This window comes from Anoplophora glabripennis, unplaced genomic scaffold (genome assembly GCF_000390285.2).
Source record: "Anoplophora glabripennis isolate ALB-LARVAE unplaced genomic scaffold, Agla_2.0 scaffold55, whole genome shotgun sequence".
Classification (NCBI taxonomy): domain Eukaryota; kingdom Metazoa; phylum Arthropoda; class Insecta; order Coleoptera; family Cerambycidae; genus Anoplophora; species Anoplophora glabripennis.
The window spans coordinates 673,539-696,298 of NW_019416774.1; the positions used below are offsets into that span (position 1 = coordinate 673,539).

General features: G+C 34.1%; 3 protein-coding genes across 4 annotated transcripts; 2 read left to right on the forward strand and 1 right to left on the reverse strand.

Annotated features, from left to right (window-relative positions):
- The first annotated feature begins 2,181 nt into the window (after positions 1 to 2,181).
- LOC108906048 (condensin complex subunit 3-like) lies at positions 2,182 to 15,295 on the forward strand. Of its 2 annotated transcripts, XM_018709188.1 has the most exons (15): positions 2,182 to 2,325; positions 2,377 to 2,583; positions 2,636 to 2,773; positions 2,875 to 3,000; positions 3,067 to 3,204; positions 3,264 to 3,475; positions 3,525 to 3,719; positions 3,900 to 4,221; positions 6,112 to 6,513; positions 6,573 to 6,794; positions 8,939 to 9,056; positions 9,113 to 9,324; positions 9,468 to 9,632; positions 10,709 to 10,850; positions 15,213 to 15,295. In XM_018709188.1, exons 1-14 carry the CDS (start codon positions 2,200 to 2,202, stop codon positions 10,844 to 10,846), a joined length of 2,721 nt encoding a protein of 906 aa, XP_018564704.1. In that variant the 5' UTR covers positions 2,182 to 2,199; the 3' UTR covers positions 10,847 to 10,850; positions 15,213 to 15,295. The 2 variants fall into 2 exon arrangements, with proteins under 2 accessions (XP_018564704.1, XP_018564706.1); XM_018709190.1 differs by lacking the exon at positions 15,213 to 15,295 and having other exon boundaries at positions 10,709 to 10,926.
- A 22-nt stretch (positions 15,296 to 15,317) lies between these two features.
- LOC108906049 (proteasome assembly chaperone 2) lies at positions 15,318 to 16,186 on the reverse strand. The gene has a single exon (XM_018709191.1). It carries the CDS (start codon positions 16,139 to 16,141, stop codon positions 15,365 to 15,367), a length of 777 nt encoding a protein of 258 aa, XP_018564707.1. The 5' UTR covers positions 16,142 to 16,186; the 3' UTR covers positions 15,318 to 15,364.
- Positions 16,187 to 18,385: 2,199 nt separating this feature from the next.
- On the forward strand, positions 18,386 to 22,670 carry LOC108906057 (zinc finger protein 501-like). Its single transcript, XM_018709198.1, has 7 exons — positions 18,386 to 18,553; positions 18,609 to 18,949; positions 19,499 to 19,683; positions 20,139 to 20,307; positions 21,450 to 21,611; positions 21,671 to 21,844; positions 22,290 to 22,670. The coding sequence occupies exons 1-7, from the start codon at positions 18,428 to 18,430 to the stop codon at positions 22,603 to 22,605; spliced, it is 1,473 nt and encodes a 490-aa protein (XP_018564714.1). The 5' UTR covers positions 18,386 to 18,427; the 3' UTR covers positions 22,606 to 22,670.
- The last annotated feature ends 90 nt before the right edge of the window (positions 22,671 to 22,760 follow it).

Consider the following 22,760-nt stretch of genomic DNA (forward strand, 5'->3'; position numbering starts at 1 on the left):
TTCAAGATTTCAGTACATAAGAATGCCTGAAATTTCACCATTTCTCGGCCAGGGATATGGCCACCTTAATCGTGGACATTATTATCGGATTGGTCTCTTACAGATATTTTATAGCATGTTTTTTTATATTATCAAATAAACTGCAGAAACCATTATAATAAATAATTATATAATGAACTTTTTTTATAAAAAAGAGATTGTCAGTTGTGCCCGGCTAGAGCGAATAGTGGCGATTTTTTGAAATACTAAGTCTTGTTTAATAAATACACCAATGTCATTTAAAAAAATGTCCAAAATTACGAACATGCATATGTATATAGTTTTAAAAGCATATAAATTTGTATTCTGTTTTATTTTATTTGAGCCTGCAAAATATTAAATAGGTTATGCAGATACTTACGTTATTTATTGAAATAACTAAATAGTAAAATAATGTTTAGATAAGGGCCATATCAGTAGAGGACTCATAGAAGAAAATGGTAGAAAAGTAAACATTTAGAAATTGAAGTGAACTCAGTGAAAATAGATTTAATATCTTATATGTATATAATCGGCTATAGTACAGAGCATGCCGTGACAATCTTTTAAATTTGAATGCAACCGCGCCTAATTATGGAACATGCGCAAAACACACGGAGTACGTCTCGCCCCCCCTTTTTGGAAACAAGGTCATCCATTGAAACTATAGGTAATGATCAGTATAGGATAGAAGTATGTGATCCACACTCACGCAATATCATACAGGGCAGGTATTGGGTGTACTTTTACCAATTGCCACTTTCCCAAAAGATAAATGAGTAGTGAAAACACTTTTTTAACTCAAATAAATACAAAGAAATAAATTCAACAAAAATAATCACTAAATAAAAATTAATTCCAAAATTTTCTTTATTTTCCTAACATAATTTTTTAATCGCTAATAAATAATAATCAGCTAAAAATGGATTCTATCATTGTTCAAAAATAATACATAATTCTTTTAAACAATATGTTCCATGTATCTGCTAAACAATTTTATTAAGTGAGCTACACAGTACATTCTGGTACACGCAGTGTACTAAAAAGGGAGGAAATAGTTATAACAAATGCAGCTCAATTAATATGTGATTAAAATAAAGAAAGAAATTTTTGTTGATGTTAAGTTTTGGTTCATTTATTTACAAGCACACCGAGATTGAGGTTAAATTATAATTTGCCCGTCCACTCAAGGGAAATAGGAAAAGTAGAATATGAACAGTAAAATAAAAAATATCAAGGTAAGTGAAAATTGCTTTTACGTGTACTGAAAAAAAGACACGATTCCCCAAACACGATCTCTTTCAGACCGCTCTAGATAATGCCAGCGCGCATTTAAATTTTGATCAGTTTATACATATCATTAGATTAGCTTATAAAACCAGGGTACAAATCGTTCGTTTCCTCATATTAGTAAAAATTTCGTACCCGCAACAATTATGCAGGAATAAGCACATATATTGTAAATTTGTACATTTAAAAGATTATGTTTATGAGCGCGATGAACCGTTAGTTTGCCCACCCCAGAAAAAAAAACGATCCAATAATATTATATTTTTGGTCGACCTAGCTGGCAGACCAAATGTACCCTCAAGGCTCACTCCCAGCAAAATTCCTACCTTCGCCCATGCCCGTAGGGGCACAGTATAGAAAACAGTAAATTTCACTGCCTGTCTAACCTATTTATAAAAAATAGACCCTAGTTTCATTTTTTATGTCGCTTTAAGTGACAACCTCAATAGCTGAAAGCTAAGCTAAGCTTGTTGGTGGACTAGGGGCGGGGCTTGCTATTGCGCATAGATCACGCGTCCCTTTACTGGACTTGACATATAATGGGTTCCATTAAGTGTCAGTTTCTTCATTTAAAATAAGTGGATATTCGCACAAACGTTACAAATAAGTTGTTACATATACTCAGCAGCAGTTTTCTCAGGTGTTAATTTGTAATAAACCGATAAAACCATAATAAACATCAATTTTGAGGAACAAACTCGATGATGAAATAAAAAACAACAATAAAAATTGCCTAATTATTAATAGAGATTTCCTGTATATTAGGGAATTTTGTTTTGTTATGTTTTTTTTAATATTTGTTGTTCAATGGTTTCTTGACAATGTTGACATTCGATTTAAATTTGAATTATTAACGGTTAGGCGCACGGTCCCATCGAAACGAAACGAGAAATGAAAATGACAGTAAATGATATAAACCAAATTAGAAAACATATTACCGAAATATTTAATTCAGCACAGGTTACAGCAGCCGTTCATCAAAAAAATTCAGTTTTGTTGAAGAGACTTTATGAAACTGTAAGTTAACCTCAAATATATATCGACTGTGTTAAATAACAAAATTTGCAGTCTGATGGCGAATTATTTACTACCGAATTTAAGAAAATTTTAGTACCCATCTTAACAACAGACGGTGGTACAACATTTATTGAAAAAACAATGAATTTTGTGGCTAGCTTTTGTTCGGTACTTAAACCCAATCAACCAGACTGTAATGAAACAGATAACTACATAGAACATCCATTTGTATTCGAAATAATTTCATATCTTCTAGAGGTAAGTTCCAGTATTGTTAATTATGCCCATTAATATTTTTTACACATTGTAGACATCTGAACTGGAGAACGATATAGTACGATTCAGATCATGCCAGTTAATCAATAAAATATTGGATCACTTGGTCGGATCTGATGTTAGTAATTTATTGTGCGATAAATTAGAGGAATCTCTATTAAAACGTATCCATGTAAGAATTTTCCACACACAATTTGCTGTTATATTGTAGTTTTAATGTTTATTTGATTTCAAAACGTTATTCATTTCGTTGATATTACAAAACTTTTATAGGATCCTAAAAATATAGTAAGGCAACAGGCAGTCTTAGCATTACATCGCTTACAAGATCCAACAAATGCACAAGATGTAATTATTATGGAGTTAATTGGGTTAATGAACCATGACACCTTAGCAAAGGTAGACTTTTCTCAACGTTTTAGAATAATAATAAAGGTATTAACTAATAATTTTTATTATCTACAGGTAAGGTTGCTATGCATTGAAAATATCGCGTTACGGGCAGATGTTACCAATCATATTATTAAAAGAATTAGAGATGTGGATGTAAATGTTAGGTTAGCTGCTTACAAAAGACTTACAAATTTTGCGAAATATCTCAAGGTAAATATTTACAGCATACAAAATTTCTGTATTTGGTTTTTATTAATTTACTTTTGTAGATATCACAGAAAAGGCACATTCTCCACTGTGGCTTTTTAGATACCTCGGATAAAGTTGTAGATTTTATGACTACACACTTGATCCCAAATTGGTTGGACCACTACCAGGACAACGTTTTACTTTTAATGAAGTCCGTAAGGTTGGATGCTAATGAAAGTGATATTGAAGAAACTTTAATTTTATTCGGACATATTTTAAGAACCATTTTTAAGTAGGTAAATTATTTTTTAATTATGGGACTACTACTCTCAGTTTTATAGAACCAAACCACTAAGGGAACTAACGCAATTATTAAACCTGGACGATACAAAATTAATACCGGCGGAGTGTTTAAATTGGGAAACTGCCTGTTACTGGAGACTTTACGTTCAGTTTTTAAGTAAACGTGAAGAATTCGAGGACGAATTGGATAAAGTTGTACCTGAATTAGTTTTCTTCTGCCGATATGTGAAAGAGTATGTTAAATTTACTTAGTACTGGTTTTGTGGATTTACGACTCAATCGTACTCCATTCGCATGTGAATTATTTATTTAATCCGTGTTTTATAAAGCCGCAATTTTATTTTGTACAGATTCGGAAGTGCACAAAACCAATTGCTTATTCGTATAGGAAAAATGAATATTTTAACTTTTAGGTACTACTCCAAAAAGGAAACGGGTACTGCGACTGTTGATTTTTTGGAAAAACAGTTCATCCTCAAACAGTTATTTCTAATTATCAAAACTTATGATTTTGCAGATATTATTAACAGGCAATGTTTAAATTCGTTGGTGTGCAATATTTTAGAAAAGGTCGATCTTATGTCAGACGTAATCGAAGTCATAATTAAGTCATTGGAAAATTCCATTCCCAATGTTAATAGCAGATCTCAATTCGTTAGTGAGGTAATATCAGAAATCATGTTTCCCATGGATCCCGAGAAGTCTCAAGAAAGGGAACGAGAAAAGGAGTTTCAAGTGAGTTGTATAGACCTAAAAATAAAAATCAATACGGGGTGTTTCAGGGTGTAAGGGAAATATTTTAACAAGGTTGATAGCGGCCTGGAAAACCGGGAATACCGGGAAAAGTCGGAATTCATTGTTCTTCATAAAAAACAGGGAGTAGTCAGGGAATTTTAAAAGTATTCATGAAAGTCAGGGAATATGATGTTTGCAACTGGAAATTTTGTGAAAACCGGCTCTGGGTTCTTAAAGAGAAAACTATTTTAAGTCGGGGAAAGTCTGGAAAAGTCATGGAATTTAATATTACTTTTAAACTATGAACCCTGTTTAAGGCTATTAAAATAGACAGAAACGTTGCATATGTATCCACAAAATTTCCGTTTCAAAAGTGTTGGCAAAGTTTTTCATCAGTTTTTCAAAAACAAACTGAATTTTCTTGATATATGTCAAAATGTTATAAAAAGATGTTCTTTCAAGAGAATCTTTTCCTGTTTCTACCTATATCATGTGTATCAACATAATATTCAATATTTTAATTGAAAAAATTGTAAGTACGCCACTGCTTCTTTTCAAAATATGTTTAATTGAGCAGTAGGCTCAAGAAAAAAGTTTGTTTTTTTTTTGTTAAATGAGTTGTTTTCAGGCGATAATTGAAATATTATTTTAATTAATTCTTGAAAGACTGATTTGTCTTCAAATGAATGACAGTTCAAAAAAGATATATTTATTAGGGTGGCCCAAAAAAACCGAAAAATTGCTCAAAAAAAAATTTTTCACAACTTTTCAACCCCCCAAATCTAACCCTCCGCTACCCCTGCTCAGGCATTTCTTTTTTTTTTCGTTTATTATAAGCCCCTTTACCATTTCGACATTATTTTATCAATATGATGAACTATACTTACAAATTTTTTCAAGTCATTTGTGTTGAAAATGACGAAGTTATGGGCTATCGCAATTTTAACCTAAAAGCAAAACAGTTGTTTTGCCTGCATGTTTTCTAAGAATACGAACCTCATTGCGGGTAAAAATTGTGCAAAAAGGAAGTTTTAACACGTTTGAAAAAATGTATCGATTTTCACCATTTTTTTTCACTTATTTTGAATAAAAAACCCTTAAAATTATGAAATCCCAATTGTCGCTTCATGTTCTTTATAATTTCATAAAGAAACACAATTTTCATAACTTTTTGAGCTCGAGTTCCTGAACAAGCGCTCCACCCTACTGCTTTGCCCCCGAGCGCTGACTTGATCGGCGTTCGGTTTTAGACTCGTAAAATCGAAACGAATAGGAATTTCGTTTTGAAATTTTGCAATGTATTCTTGAATAGTTGTACTAACAATTTATGCAATTAAAAAAAATCGAATTTTGTGGTTTTCACTGCTTAAGCATAGGAAAATCTTCTGCATTATTTATTATTGCATTATTTTGTTTCTTTACATTTTAGTTTGAAAAAGAAATGTAAAAGTTTAATTTGCTTTCTATTTTATTACGGTACGACTATTTCTTATAATTTGTGATATATTCATATTTCTTATTTTTTATTGCTGTTTGCATGTTTGTCAATATGTCAATTTTTATATTTTAAAATTCTCAACAATACTATCAAGAATTTCAATTGTTAAGTCTTCAAAAGCTTACGTTCTTTATCTTTTTGGATTTCGCATATCGTGGATTGTAGTGGAAAGTGAAAAATAAACTTTTCTTACATGTCTCCAATCCAATTTCTGTGGAAAGTACACAAAAAAACATTATTTTTACTGTTTTCGTTTCGAAACGATTCTATTTATGACATTCATTAAAGCTGAATGAGTAACCAAAAAAAGAATAGCAATAACATTAATGATAAATAAATTAAGCTCCAAAACACATGAAACTCTTAAAAATACCTGCTATAATTATTTCTAGCTATCTAAAGTTATGGTAGAAATAAACTGCTTATTAGAGAAACAAAACACGGCTGTAAAGGAAGAAAATTTCATGGAAGCCGAACGTTTTAAAAGAGAACTTATCGAAGTTAACGCAGCATATAAGGAATTGAAAAATTCGCAGGACGTACCACAACAAGTACAGAAAAGGACCGACATACCGACCATAATAAAATATCTAGACGTTGCGGCCAGTCTTCTGTTATCACCGCAAATCACCGAGTTAAACTCAACACTTAGAGCGCTAAAAAATGATGTTATCCAAGAATTGTTAATACACGACAACGATAACGTTCGAGCAAAGGCACTAAGATGTTACGCCTTATGTTGCATCGTTGACAAAGACAGCGCTTCGAACGGCATTCACATTTTTTCAACTCCGGTAAAAATAGAGTCATTCATAACCACAAAAAATTTGAAACAAATTGTGTATTCTTTCAGATATTTGCGTATCAAAGTGGAGAAGAGTGCGACACGCAGACACTCATTGTGTGCATAGGAGCCACCGTCGACTTGCTGAGAATATACGGAGCCCAGTTAATTGCTGCCCCAGATGACAATGTACCATCGGAGAGTATGGAAGAAGCCCACGAGCGGGTGTTCGCTGGTGGGACTTCTCTTACCGATTTAATTCAGGGTCTAGTCGATCTTATGGATGATGAGGTTTGTTATCATATTTCATTTGTAACGCCTAGTTTTACTACTGTATTTTGTAAGATTTGTGCTTTTGTATAATTTTTTTCATAAGACACACTTCTCTGAATTTGTTCCCATCCAGCATTAGCGTTTTAGCGTTAAAAGCTCACATAATCTCTTAAATGTGCAACTTACCACTTTTAACTATGTGGACCTCAGGGTACGGAGTTTGTTTGGAATTTAATAATAATGAAAAACATTCAAATTCACAATTATATGTACTGTCTTCAAATGTGGAACAACAACTAATCGCCTTCCCTTCGTCACCGGTGACCCGCACTATCTCCCTCCACGTGCACTGTAGGTTGCCAACAATATCGTTATGAATACATGAGTATTACAGTGACGACGTACACAAGAATTAAAGTGTATTTTAAAAACCTAATTATGACTCGAATATTTATTTGATTAAAAAACAAAGATTTCAGATTCATTTTCAGGGGAACACATACTATCGCCCCTAAAAAACTGGCCCCTACTTACAGAAATACAAACACACTGACTGAGCCACCAGTTAATAGATCAAACAAAACTCAAAATTGAAAAACTCGCAGACGTAAAACTTCTGAAAGAACTACAAAATCTGCGCCAGTGTACTATACAGGGTATAGTAAAAGTACCGCAACAGCAGCATAACTTGGCGGGAGAGCATTTTAGAGAAAAATGTTAAATACAAAAGTTTCAGAATTTCTCCTTGGCTATCCGATGGTGACCTTGACATTGACCTTGACGTTAAAGATCATTTCAAGGTCAAATGTGGTTTTTCAAATGGGACCCTATACTTTTGACCCCAGAAAAGAAAAGAGCGGAAAATTTGACGTTCAGATATGACCTTGACTGACCCCTCCTTTTCGACCTTGGAGCCCCCACAAGGTCAAACTAACAAAAGTACAGGAACAGCAGGATAACTCGACGGGAGAGCATTTTAGAGAGAAAAATGTTAAATACAAAAGTTTCAGGATTTCTCCCTGGCTGTCCGATGGCGACCTTGACATTGCCCTTGATCTTGAAGATCATTTCAAGGTCAACATTTTTCTCTAAAATGCTCTCCCGCCCAGTGATTCTGCTGTTCCGATACTTTTGCTATACCCTGTATAATTTATTACCAACTGTATATGGTTTTATTGTTTTTCAAAATATTCTCGATAAAGATCAATTCACTTTTGCATGCGCTTGCACCAATTTTCAAAGCTTTCTTTCAATTCCGATCGAGGTACAACCGAATCGTGCATTTTGAACGCATTTACTGCTTCCTCAGTTGTTTAAAAACGTTGACCTCATAATTTATTTTTGATGTGCTGGAATAAAAATAAGTCATTGGGGGTCCAATCAGGGTTGCACGGTGGATGGCTTATCAATTGGACTTTCTCAAAAAGTTTATTGTCCTGGTGCAGAATGATGCGCCTTCGGCGGTTGGTCTCCCTTATTTTTCAAAAAATTTCTGTCAAACAAATGGCATAGATTTATGATTCATCACCTGAACAACAAACGATCTGTCAGTTGGCGAATCACATCCACGATTGAATTCTATATGCCTTCAAAATATAGGTGTTTATGTTGGTGCTTCATCGCCGAACTTTACGATAGGAGCAACGGTTGTTAGTTGGCAACGACTTTCGCATCCCGGATCCTCACAATTACTTTCGATTCCCAGAGCCCTGCAACGACTGACTGTAAAATTTTCTACTCGAGCCGTCTCGAGTTCAATTTTAATTTTAGCAAATTCCACAAAATTTTGGTACCCGAAGTTGCCACCAGGCGATTTACCGTCTCCACCTCTCGGGTTCACTTTTGGTACGCAGTTCCTATTGGAACGATAAAATTTTGCACCGCGATGGACATTTAACCGACGACGCTCGCTTCCCACAAGAACTTGTCGCGAAGTTGCTCTCCGAGAAGCAAATCTTATCGTCCGATAATTTCCAGACTAAACTTCCTCTCACCGAACCACACAGTTATACAGGGTGGCTCAAATTTACCTATCCTATCATACATAAAGTCCTATTTACTACAGTTCATTCTCGTTACACCTCGTTTAGAATTTAATTTATGGAAAACACGTAGCTTTTTTACAAAACAAATAAACTGCATACAAATTTAATCCGTTTTAGCAATACGAGATTCAGGAGAAAGCTGTCTGGGGTCTGTGCCAGTTGATACTGAGCGATACGATACACTCGTCTTCGCTTATTTCCCGTCTTGTATTAAAATGGTGTAGTCCAGCTTCAGGTATATAAATCTTGCAACGTGCTTGTTTATATCATTTATTCAGTGTACTTTTCTAGATGGGGAAAATGATGACGCCCAAAAACTCACTCAAATAATTGGATTTACGTTGCAAAGAGTACCTATGACGGCCACTATCGACCAACTTGAACAGGCTGTACTTATGACTTTAAAGGTATTGGCATACGCTCCTAAAATTAGCCCCCTAGCAGATGTAAACATCGACAATATCGCAAATTTCATGATAGCTCTGTGCAAGACGTCACCAAAGGTGAGTTCCACAGAGAGAATAGAAATTTTTCATCTACATTTAATAATCTTCGTCTAAAAAAAATTATCCGTTTTGAATTTTATTTCAAAATACTTTGAAAGCCATCTTTTTTGGATGATTTTAAAACGAACGTATTTTTTCAGTACACCCAGATTCAGGCGAACCTAGCGCTAAAAATTTGTTTCGAAATAAAAGATAACCCGAAAACTAAATTTAATGTAACTTTATCCAAGATGCTTCTGCTGTTGGATATATCCGATAAACTAATTATTAGGGATTTGTTGAAGATATGCGATGAAATACGAGATGTAAGTATTAATAGACCAGGAAATAAAGCACTAAAAACGGCCTTACCTGCGAAATCTGTGCAGTAAGATGGATCGTGATGCAGTTTTTTGCATTCGATTCGTTAGAGCATCCAGAAGGTTTGTGACCCTATGTGATCAATGAGAAATGAAAATTGCATCGGTGCATAAGAGAAATGCATTTTTAAAATTGCATCTCGAAGAGTTAAAAAATAAAAAATTTATAACTGGGAAAATATTGACGGAAATAAGTCCAATTTTACTACTCGGGGGTTTTTGGAGTCACTGAACACAAATATCACAACGGCAACAGTCTCCGAGGTACCTAGTGCCATTGTAGACGGTTTCCACGTCGTCTCCTGGAGTTTTGTGGAAATTCGTTATAAACTTAGTCGAAACTCGTTACCTTGGGGTTTTTGGGGTTGCTCAACACGAATATCACGACGGCAATGGTCTCTGAGGTACCTAGTGCCCAGGGTGGCTGGTTTCCATGCCGTCTCCTGGAGTTTTTTGGAAATTCGTTATAAACTTAGTCGATACTCGTTACCTCGGGGTTTTTGGGGTCGCTCAACACGAATATTACAACGGTAATGGTCTCCGAGGTACCGATGCCATCATCATAAGCTTTATCGAATATCTAAATAAATTATCCAAAACATTTTTTTTAAAATTTGGCGCTTTTAATACAGTTAGTAGCATTGATGAAATTTTAGGTAAGTGACCTCAAAAACACCGAGGTAATGAGTTTCGGCTAAGTTTATAACGGATTTCCACAAAACTCCAGGAGACGACGTGGAAACCGGCCACCCTGGGCACTAGGTACCTTCGAGACCATTGCTATCGTGGTATTTTTCGTATTTTAACTCTTCGAGATGCAATTTTAAGAATGCAATTTTCTTATGCACCAATGCAATTTTCATTTCTCATTGGGTCACAAACATGCTGGACATTCTAATGAATCAAATACAAAAAACCGCATCACGAACCATCTTCCTGCACAGATTTGGGAGGTTCAGTGTCTCATTTCCTCGACTATAAAATCATATTAGGAAAAAAGTTTATAATTTTCTGGGTTCTAGAATATTAGAGAGCGTCTCGTTTTAACGAATATAGTCAAATTTACAGCCTCGCTGAATAAAAAAAATCTTGACTGTTCCACTGTAGAAGATGGAAGTGATGAAAATCAGAACACGGCTGATATGTCAGAAGCAGTTTAAAAAAAATATGTGTGTGTATATATGATTTAGTAATAACTATGTATACTTATTTATGATTAAGAATATATTTTTTTACATGAGTTGTTGCTGTTTGACTTTTTGGCACAACCAAACAACGTACTTGCTTTGCAATCACTATGGCAGCCAGCAGTAACTTTAATAAAGTCGTTAATACTTTTTTTTTCATATGAAAACCTTCATTTTTCAACATTTTCTGATTATATTTCATGTATCATGATTCTAAAATTAACTGTTTTCGAAATACAGTTTTGTTGGATCTAATTAATATTTTCTAAATAAGGTTCGGCAATATTGGAGCATCGTCTCGTGTATTGCCATGAAGATAGAGGAAGCAGTGTTTGCAGCCATACGATAATTATCGTACATATACGATAATTTTATGCCTACAACATATTATGATAGTACACGCAGATTGTACAATAATTTCCATTATTCTTTCTTTTTGCTAACAATGCTATTTATTGGCACATTCCTTCCTTAGGTCACGTGTGCTGTCTTGCCGACTCATGTGTCAATCGTTTCATCCAGAGACCTGATTTCATCCATTTGTCGCATTCTTGCTGTGAAATTTACTTGTCACCATCAGTAAAGTAAATTGCATCATATACAGGGTGTGGCGTGTATATTCTATAAAAATTAAACTACAGCTTCCTGATGATATTTGTAATAGAAAAGTCCTAAACAAAAAAATTTTATCTTCGCGCTTTTTTTTTGTAAATTAAAGTTCATTTGTTCAATGAAAATGAAGTCCTACCCTGTGTTATTTACTAAAAAATTTGAAAATGTTTTTATGCGACCCGATATGCAACCTTATAATTTAAGTCGGTACAATCTAATACTACTAATACTGAAAATGTTAGGTTACATTGTCAAAAAATTTGTTCGGTCAACCGATTTTGTATTTGTATTGAATTCATTAATCACTTAATTATTAAAAAGCATCGTCCATCGACCCATCAGTGTTAAAAAGTGAAAGATTCCAGACAAAAGCTTTTATTTTGAAGTTCCACGATAGTGACAGTGTAATTTTTATAAAGTACTAAAAAATTAGAATAGCGTGCCGATCACATTAAAAACGAGATTCTTATTTCTTACTTTGCTTAATTTTTTAGTTTGTGCACAAAGTAGTTTTACAATGTACCGAGAAAACAATGCATTTACTATTTCCGAACATGTCGATATGGTGTTAGTGTATGGTGCAACCAGAGAAAATGCGCTCGTGGCGACTAGGTTGTACTGAGAACGATGGCCGCCCCCATATGCAAATACAATCCTACAATGCGTTCAGCGGCTGCGAGATATGGGAAGTGTTATTCCTCGAGGAGACGGACATGGTCAGCAAGTGAACCTTAATGTTGAAGATGCAGTGTTGGAAAATCTTGACGAAGACCCCACAATTAGTACTCGACAACTCGCGCAGCAAGTAGCAACCTTATCTCGTACCGTACATCGCAATTTAAGGTGCTAGCTGTTGCACCCCTATCACCTGCAACCAGTTCAACAGATTTTACCCTCAGATTGTGATCAATGAATGTGATTTTGCAGATGGTTTTTACTGCAATGTGCCAATCAAGTAGACTTTCCTGCTTATGTTTATGTAACAGATGAGGCGACATTTCCCCGTGATGAAGTGAATTTCCATAATATGTACATATGGGCCGATGAAAATCCTCACGCGAATAGGGAAACTCATTGTCAACATCAGTTCTCGGTAAATGTTTGGGCTGGCATAATAGGCGATGTACTTGTGGGTCCCTATTTCTTTGAAGGACGACTAAATGGACCAACATATGCTGACTTTTTGGAGAACCGGTTGCCTGAATTATTTGACGATCTAGCATTACAAGTTCAAGCACGCATGTTTTATCTTCAAGATCGGGCTCCTCCACACAGTACTCGAGAAGTAATGACACTTTTGAATGAAATATTTCCTCGGTAATGGATTGAACGCTTTGGTCCTGTGCCATGGCCACTTCAGTCACCCGATCTAACTCCAACGGACTTTTATCTTTATAGTCAGTTGAAGTCATTAGTTTACAATACTCTACAGTGGAAGAATTGCGAAACCGTATACTTGAAGTTGCTGACACAATTAGGGGAATACCTGGAATTTGGAAAAATATTCGCCCAAATTGGTTGCATCGGTGCCATGCCTGTAACCACGCTATTGGGGATCAATTTCAACATTTTCTCTAGAAATGGTAAGTTTTATTTCATTTTGTTCCATATTTTAATGGAGTTTGTTTAGTTCGCGCAGTTGGCACTACAGATGCTTACGGATGTGGTTTTGTTTGCAAACTCTTGCAGTAACAACAATGCATTTTTTTAAATATCCGTTTTTCTTAGTTTGTACTTTTGCATTGAAAAATTCCCTAAAAATTGAGAAGTATCTTTCTATCTTTCAATAACGATTTGTTTATGCAGCTGGTCTACAGCACATAACTCATCGTACAGCACACGGACAGAACTTTTCTATTACAAACATCGTTTGGAAGGTGTCCACGCCACACCTTATATAAATATCAATATTACATTTAATATGATTTATTTATTCTATAACACCAGAGAATAAAAGTGCTTACTCCACGAAAGGCTGGAGTGGGATACGCAAGAGACCAGAGGGAGTCAGGCATCGTAAAGGGAAGAGACCGGTTTAGTACGTGTAGCGCGAGAAACTAGAAATCATTTTTCTTTACTCTTGGATCTGTAATAAATAAGTGGATTGTATTAATTGGTGATGACAGGAATTGAAATAAATTAGTTTAAAGCGGAATAATCGAATAGTGTACGTAAGTTCAGATAGTAGTCCAAGGAAGGGTAAGACATTAAAAATCCTCTCTAGGGTACCAGAGGTTACAACCTACTCCCGGGACCGAAGAAGTACCGAAATTTTATTTGTTGTATAGGAATCGTTTCTTTTTTTGTTTATTTTGTTTGTTTCTTTTGTGACATAATTTCTTATTAAAAGTATAATTTGAACTAGCGGTGTTTATATTGGAGCTCAATCCCAAACCTTTAGGGTACGACACCCACCCTCCGACCGAAGAGCACGATTTCCCCAGCAGACCAGCAGCTGGGGGGGGACAGCTACCTCCTATCGTTACAATTCATTATGAATGTTATTTTGATAAGTACGATAATTTTGGGCCAATTACGATAATTTTACGCTACGGGTACAATAATTGCCCCGCTTCAGGTTGAGAACACAGAGTGGAAGTCAATTTGAACAAATGTTGAACTAATTTTTTGCACAAAATGTAAATAAATTTACTTGTACTTTTGCGATAAAATGTTAAAAGAAATAAATACAAAAAAAATCTATTTGTTTTTAATTACCTGCATAATTTTTAATATGAAATTTGGGGAATGTGGAAAAATGTTACGTCAGATTTTTCATAATAAGTTGCCGTGACTTCTTGAAAAATGTCTCAGCAACAACTAAATAAGGAGAAACTTGTCTTTTTCCTGAATTTTTATGCACATCTTCATGTTGACCCTCATATGAAGGAAAAAATTTAAAAGTTCCCATGTACCGGTCTCCTCTATCTACCCTCAGCCTTCTATATAATGTGTTTGGACCGTTCAGAGTTTTTAGTCGGGAAAAACATTATCATTTCAGTGAAAGGAAACTATCATGAATTCGGGAATAGATACTCGGCAGCCATAAGGATTTTTTTATCTCGGAATACAAAAACCGTCAAAATGCTAGCTTTAATACATTCAAAAAGAGAAAGATTGTGTAGAAATATGTTATGCAGTTTATTATTTTTTTGTTAGTTATTAATCTATTTGGGGACTATTTTGAACATTAAATCTAGATATTGCATCATTGATTATTGATTTCAATAAACAATATCGAATGCCTAAATGTCTGCTCTCTAAGAATCACACCTCCGCCACTGCCTATCGGAAATAACTGGCAATTGCGGAGAAGACTACAAGATAGCGGGCAATTTCTGAGGTTCCTGCAAAAATGTACAAGTATTGAAGACAATGGTTGTCCCAAATTAAACTGAATAAAAAACATGTAAAACAGTAGGATTTCCTTATTTGCACAATACATTTTCCACTGATATTTCTCGTTCCCGAATATTATATTTAAAATAATCTAGTTGCCTTTATAAAAAAAAAACACTGCATTACATTAATTTGTCACATTAACATTTGGTCGTATCAGAGGTTATAAGTTCATATTTATATAATCGTTTGTATCAAACAGGAAATGCGTAGTATGTTACTTGAGGAGTATAACACCGATCTAAAATTAGTGTTTATATTGGTGACCCTGTAAGCAGCATTCTGTATAATTTATTATTCTGTATTTTAATGATTTGTTTTTTTTTAGGCTTTGTGTACTAATACTTGTATTTATTTTGGTTGCACTTATAATGTTTTATACAAATTCCAAGGAATGGAATTCCAAGGAGGGGCAAAATAACACTACTTTCTAAAATATTTATATAAGTTTATTAATAAATATTTACACCAATATAGCTGTTAATATATACCCAATGGCGGGGGTCCTCCAAATACGAACTGCCATGAAGAGGGACATTTTATCCTTTGAGGAATTTCTGCTGTTCCGAGTACGGCAAATAATCTTTGCAACATCATAACTGCATCTGGCCGATTATCCCCTTCCGATACGTATTTTATCAATAATGTACAAGATAAAGTTTGTTGAAGCGTTTGGAAAAGTTTGACAGCAAATCCACCGCCATTTAAGCAGTATTTCCCGTTCAATGCAGGCTGTAAAGGCTTTATATGATTAATTTCCATGACTTCATTATTTTCACTAGTACTAACAAAGTAAAATTTCTCACTAAGAACGTTATGCAACTCGTAATCAAACGCACTTGACAGTATAAATGTATGCTTAAAATTTAAATGTTGTACTAGGCCTCGCAAGTCATTAAAAAACTTCACAGCTAATTTATTCTCCACAGTTGATCTTATCTGTATTGTAGCCAGTTTTAACTCTTCGTTAATGTACAGTTCACAAGCTGTATATATCTCCGATATGTTTGAGTAATATGGATCACTTCCAATCGACGATAGTATCGCTGGATGCCAAATTGTGGATACTCTTTTAAAGTCAAACGTGGTTATTAATAAATCTACTGTTAATTGAGGAACATTTCCAACTGACACACTTGGTATAATCAATTTAAAGTCTGAAAAATTTATTTGCCCGCCATCTATATTTATTAAATTCATTATATTAGCACAGTATTCACAACTACAATGATGATAATTCAAAATTACAATAATCATTCATCAGTATTACCGATACAGTAAAACATAACCTATAATTATAATCAAAATCGAATAATCATTTAGTAATCTCAAAAATCAAACATAATTTTCTATTTTTTTATATGGCGCCATCTGTGGGTAAATTTCAGAACAGTTGCAGCGCCACCTATACTCATTTAATAATATCAAAAAATAGACATTTAATTTTCTATTTCTTTTATATGGCGCCATCTGTGGGTAAATTCCAGAACAGTAGCAGCGCCATCTATGCATAAGACGCTTAATTTACGCTCTAGTGAATGAGCAATTGTTTCAGTTGGCTACCTCATTTCGATTTATCCAGTAGTTCAATGCAGCTCCTTAGCAATAGATGACAGGCCATGAATGCATAATAAAATATGAATCTATAGTGACTGAACTATTCAGTGACTCTTGCACAAAAATATTTGTTAAGGCGATATTAGAAATGAAATCGTGGAAAACGCTGGAATGGTCGGTTTTGTGTAAGTGCTTGCGTTAAGGTAAAATTTCGAAAATTTCGAAAACTAAAAGAGCTAGAGAAAAACTGACTAGTTTTGATTTAATCAAGGTCGCTACAGTCTACCCGATTTTTTTCAGATTTCTCTGGATCCTAAAACTTTTTGAGAAAATCGATAATCCATGAAAATTGTCAATTGAGAATTTTCTTAAATATTATAGTCAAAAAAATAACATGTGTGTCTAAAGGCGAATTTAAGAATTATTATGCAGCCAAGTATACAAACGCATGTATTGTATGTTGCATATCTAACAAAAGCTTTGGAACTGGAAGGAAATATATAAAAAATCTCGAAAACTGGCGAAGCTAAAGAGGAACTGACAGTAGTTTTGGATTGGTCAGGGTCGTTATTGTCTGTATGAATTTTTTCAGAATTTTCGGAGTCCTAAAAATTTTTGAGAAAATCGATTTTTTCGTCAAATAAATTTTAGGGACCCGGAAAAATCTGAAAAAATTCCTCCAGACTATAACGGTACTGGCAAATCCAAAACTAAAACGAATTTCTCTCTAGCTCGAGGAATTTTCGAGATATTCAATTTTCTCCTTCAGGAAAGCAATTTACAAAAAAAATGGACTACATCGGCGTATTCTGCGGCCCAAACTGGATACGGGATGCCGTCCTTAGACGGCATTCTAATTTTTTGAGAATTTTCATGAAAATTATCGTCAAAAAATTAAAAGTGTGTTTCTAAAGCCGGTTTTAGGAAGTATACACACGTATGTATTGTATGTTGCCTATCTACCTAATAAAAGTTTTGGATTTTTCCGAGACCTAAAACTTTTTGAGAAAAATCGAGAAATCGTCACGAATATGCCAGTAGTATTTTACGAAATCAAACTGTTCACTGAAAAATTAAAGATGGTTAACAAGAATTTGAAATTTTGACAATAAAATTTCAGATAGAATTTCAATTTTCAGAACTTTTTCGAATTTTAATACATATTCAATAAGGATAGTATGTGGCGCCATCTATTCTTAGAGAAATCAATTAAGTAACCGAAGAATGAGCAGCTTTTACTTTTGGCTACCTGTTAATAAGGAATTCTCTTTTAGTTCAGTTCAGTTTCTGAGCGATTGATGGCAGGTCATAAAAATTAAGAACTTTTTAATTAAAGGGAAAGTAATTTTAACAATAAAAACTGATTTAGGATTTCAGCTGTCTCAACTCTTTCTTATAATATAATAATGTAATGTAATCAAGAACGTTATCTAGTATTTATTAACTTATACAGTGGCTTTATAAGTAATCACTGTGAACCTTACATGCCAACGAGAAGAAGAAGTAGATAGGCCGTCTAACCTTTAAGATCCGATAGTGATGGGCATAATCGACCAATTTTGATAATCGAGTTATCGGTAATCGAGTACTTCTAATAATCGAGTGATCACTCGAGATACGAGATATTGGTCGTTTTCATCCCAGCGGCGCACAAATATGTTTGTATTAGTCATATATTACTTATAAGCGTAGCTAAAAAAAAAAAAAAAGCTCACGCACTTCAAAACCTAACCACTTTTTCGTTTTATTCTAAAAAAACGGTTACGCAATCAGTGACTATTTGCAGTATGCACTGACATTTTGAGGTGCAACCGTAGGGTAATAATCACTCGAGTGGTGGGAGTAAACATCTCGAGATATCTCGAGTGATCTCAATAATCGAGTACCACTCGATTTTTCACTCGAAATCTCCCATCACTAATCCGAATATTCCTAACATCATATTTACAAATTAAAAACCAGAGACGATAGAAAACAGACCTGAAAATGAATACAGCTAATACTTTAGACTTTGATATAATATGTAGAATTTGTTTAAAAAATGAACCAGAGATAAAATCATTATTTGCATCTTGCGCTGCTCATATGCTAAATTTTTGTCAATTTCTAGAGGTAGATGCTGCATATAGGTACAATTAATCTTTCTATTGAAATTTTTTATTCCTAGGTAAACGAAAATGATGAATTACCCAGTAACATATGCATAACATGTCATAAGTCTGTGCAAGATAGTTATGATTTAAAGCAAAAGTGTATCATATCTAATAAGACTTTAAAAACAATTTTGGAAAATGCTTCGGAAAATGAACAAAGTTTATACGTTTTTGAGAAGGAAGAAATTTGTACACAAGAAGTCAAATGCACAAAGTGTAATATGCATTTTTCCAGTGAAGAGCTTTTAAATGAACATATTTTAAATGATGACAAAGTTGAGATTACAAACGAGAGCAGTAAGTTGTTAGACGCTGAAGAAACAAATGATAATGACAAAACGCATTTTGATGAAAAGTAAGTTGCTCACATAAAGGATACTATACTTTTCAGTTACCTATTTTAATTATTTATATATTAAGAAAATGCTTTATTGCTCGAGAGTTAAAACGCAAAACAATTTTCTTCTACAAACACTTACTAAAGTATTAGAGCTACGCTTTAAATTAATAACACAGAATATTTATTTACATGTTGCTTTTGGTTTTTTTTTATCCAAGTTGTAAACTGGACATCTACTTTTTAGAATAGAGATACTCATATTTTTGAGAGTAAGGATATCCACAAGGAGACTGTAATTAATCTTTTAGTATAAGTTACTTCCTGATCTATTTTGCTCAACTTTCAAGAAAAAAAACTACACTACTGCACCACTTCTACCATTTATCAGCATCCTCTTGGAGGTAGACTATCCAGGCAGTCGAGACATGTACCAACTTAACCGTCATTGTACCTCTTAAGATAGCCAAGTACCTGGTGTGGTTTGAAAAACAGGCACCCAGTATAACAGATTTAATAATACATCACATTTGTATTCAAATTGTTCAGAATAGTATATTATTTTAGTAAAACATACATTCAAAACTCGGACGATGAATTGACATCATTTTTGGAAGCAAGGACTACTTCATGGCCTTATAAATGCACACAATGTACCCAGTCATTCATCGAAGAAAAGGATCTCAATTTACATAAATCTACACATACTTCTGGAGATCCAGTATGTGTAGTTTGTAATAAAAATTTTCGAAGTAAGTGATGGACATTATAGCAATTAAAACTTCAATTTCACAAATTTTTTTTGGTACTTATAAACCATATTAATTTAATTAATAAAGTAAAAGGTTTATTTTTGTACGTTTAAAGAATTCTTTAAAATTGTTTTGACACTTGGTCATATCTAGCCTTATTTAGGAATCTTTGTTCTCGGGCTAGGCTCTATGAGGGCGGGTTTACTATCAGGAAGCCTAGGCCTGCCCTGTTGTTGTTGGTCCTAAAGCCGCTACAGATGAAACTGTTCCTTAGACAATGGTACTCTTCTAAGACGTTCCTTGATTGCCCCTGTAACTGATCGCATCCAATGCAAACGTATCACTGTTCGTCCGACAGTGAAAGTTCAGCCCCCACAGAGCCTAGCCCGAGATTCCTAGCTAAAACACTATATTATTCTCTTCAGACTAGTTTAGGTGTAACATTATTCTTATAGCCAGACAAATGCTCAAAAGACACATGAAAATTCATATGGTGCACAAACCTCACATTTGTCAACATTGTGGGAAAGGTTACGCAGAATCTCATTCATTAACTAAGCATATGAGGAAGCACCTAGGTATTCCAAGAGAAAAGAAACATTTCTGTGACGAGTGTGGCCAAGGGTACGTATCTACAAGTTATTTACACGCTTGGAGAAGTTTTTAGGAGTATTAAATTTATTTATCCGATTGATGAGCACAACTACAAGTATAAGTTGTTATGCTTATTTATTTTTTTGTATCCTGTGTGCTGAAAACACTATGATTGAATTTTCCTTGCCATTTAAAAAGCTTCTTCTAGTATAACCAGACCAAGGCGGATCTGTCGAAATATTCCACTACTTGGATGTAAGAGGGGGCAAGCTAATTTTTGCTGGAATGCCTTCAGTACGAGTCACATAATAAAAGTGTAGATCCCTGGATCTGGGCGAGGTCCGGAACATTTTCAAAATTGCAAAAATGTTTTAAAAAATTTAATGAAATTTGGCGTGTTGTTTTATTATACTCTAGCAAAATTAGAATGCCCTCGGAGTATTTAAAATATTTTAAAAAAATTATCCAAAAAACGATTATTTTGCCTTTTTTTCATCAATTATTACTATTTTGCAACATCGGTAATAAATTTAAACATTTTTAACCTACAGTATATTGTGCAAAATTATAAGTAAAAAACTCGGATAAAATAGGTATTTTTTAAAATTTTTTAAACATTTTTGCAATTTTGAAAATGTTCCGGACCTCGCCCAGATCTAGGGATCTACACTTTTATTATGCGAGTTGTACTGAAGGTAATCCAGAAAAAATTTGCTTGCCCCCTCTCATATGCACCTTAAAACAGATCCGCCCTGGTCTACATGTGTTATAAACGAATGAAAGACAGTAAATGTAACTTACCTTTGTCTACTTACAATTAGAAGAATTATAACGTCATGGAAATGGTAGGAAATATTAAATGGTATGTTAAATCCTTGTTCAGTTTTATTAGCTGCACTATTTTTTATTTTTTGTTAATTACAGCCGTTTGACATGATTTCTCACCACCTTAAAGAGGTAACTCTTGATAGGAGGCTCAGATCGAAAAATTTTATAAAATACACGCTTATAGGACTGAAAGAAAATATCACCATTTTTTTTCCAACATTTCTAGTTCACCAGTATACCATTGATGAGAAAATGTCAATAAGTCAGCAGCATGGAATATTAGCAGACAAAACTAAGTTACTCTTCCACTTGAAACAAGGTCTATATTTTAAACAAATTTATAGATTTTCTGAACCCTATTATTTAAATGTCCACATAAGGAAGCATACTGGTGAGCGACCACTGAAATGTGAAATGTGTGATAAATCTTTTGCAGACCCTCGTTCGTTAAAAGCTCATAATATGATGCATTCTGGCGAAAAACCGTACAAGTGTCATATTTGTTCGTAAGTTTAACGTCGTTTGCATTTATAAAATATGAATCTCAAATATTTTTTGTTTCTAGGAAATCCTTTAGTCAAAGTGTCAATTTAACAAAACATATAAGGGTTCACACTGGGGAGAAACCTTATATTTGTACGATTTGTGATAAAACTTTTACTCAGTCCTCTAGTCTACAGAAGCATCACAGGACTCACACGGGAGAGAAGCCCTTTGCCTGTGATAGTTGTCCAAAGAGGTAATTATATTTATTAACTTAAAGAGGGCTCCCTAGCAAATAGGCAACCAGCAATACATTTTTATAGATTTTATTACACAGTTTGTCTAAATATGAATCAATGCACTAATAACAGACTTTCCTCCATTCTAACGTAGATTTTCTATAAAATGGAGTTGGTTTGAAACTCAAATTACTTTTTGTTGTAACGAAATTTGTAATTTGCCGTATTTGAACAAGTAAATTACAAATTTCTCTCTACACCAAGATGTTATTTGAGTTTTAAACCAAGTCCATTTTATACAAACCCTGCATTAGAATAGGGGAAAGTCCTTTACTTGCGCATTAATTAATATTTAGACAAACTGTGTAATAAAATCTATAGAAATCTATCGCCGGTTGCCTATTTACTAGAGAGCCCTCTTTAGGTTAATAAATATAATTATTTATAATTTTCCAATTATAGATTCGCCGAGAAAGGAACTCTAATTCACCACATAAGGACGCATACTGGCGAGAAGCCTTATGTATGTGAAATTTGCGGTAAATCGTTTGCTAGTCTGTCAGAACTAAAACTGCACGACAGGAAACATTCTGGAATTAAAAAAAATATTTGCAACGTTTGTGGGAAGGACTTTGCGACACCTAGCAACCTTTTGGTTCATACCAGGTCCCATACGGGCGAAAAACCGTTTGAATGTTCGACGTGCAACAAAAAATTTGCAGATAAAGGAACGTTAAATAAACATAGAAGTTTAATTCACTCGACTGGGAAGAAATAATTATTTTAGTATGAATTAGAACTGTGATTTTAAGTTTAATTTTTTTTAGTAAAAGAAAAACATATTGTCTTTGTTTTCGTTGGGCCTCCCTGTATATTCGAATTGACTTTCTGGTTATTTTTGGGTCGCCACTCGTACATTACTTTTTCGTAAAT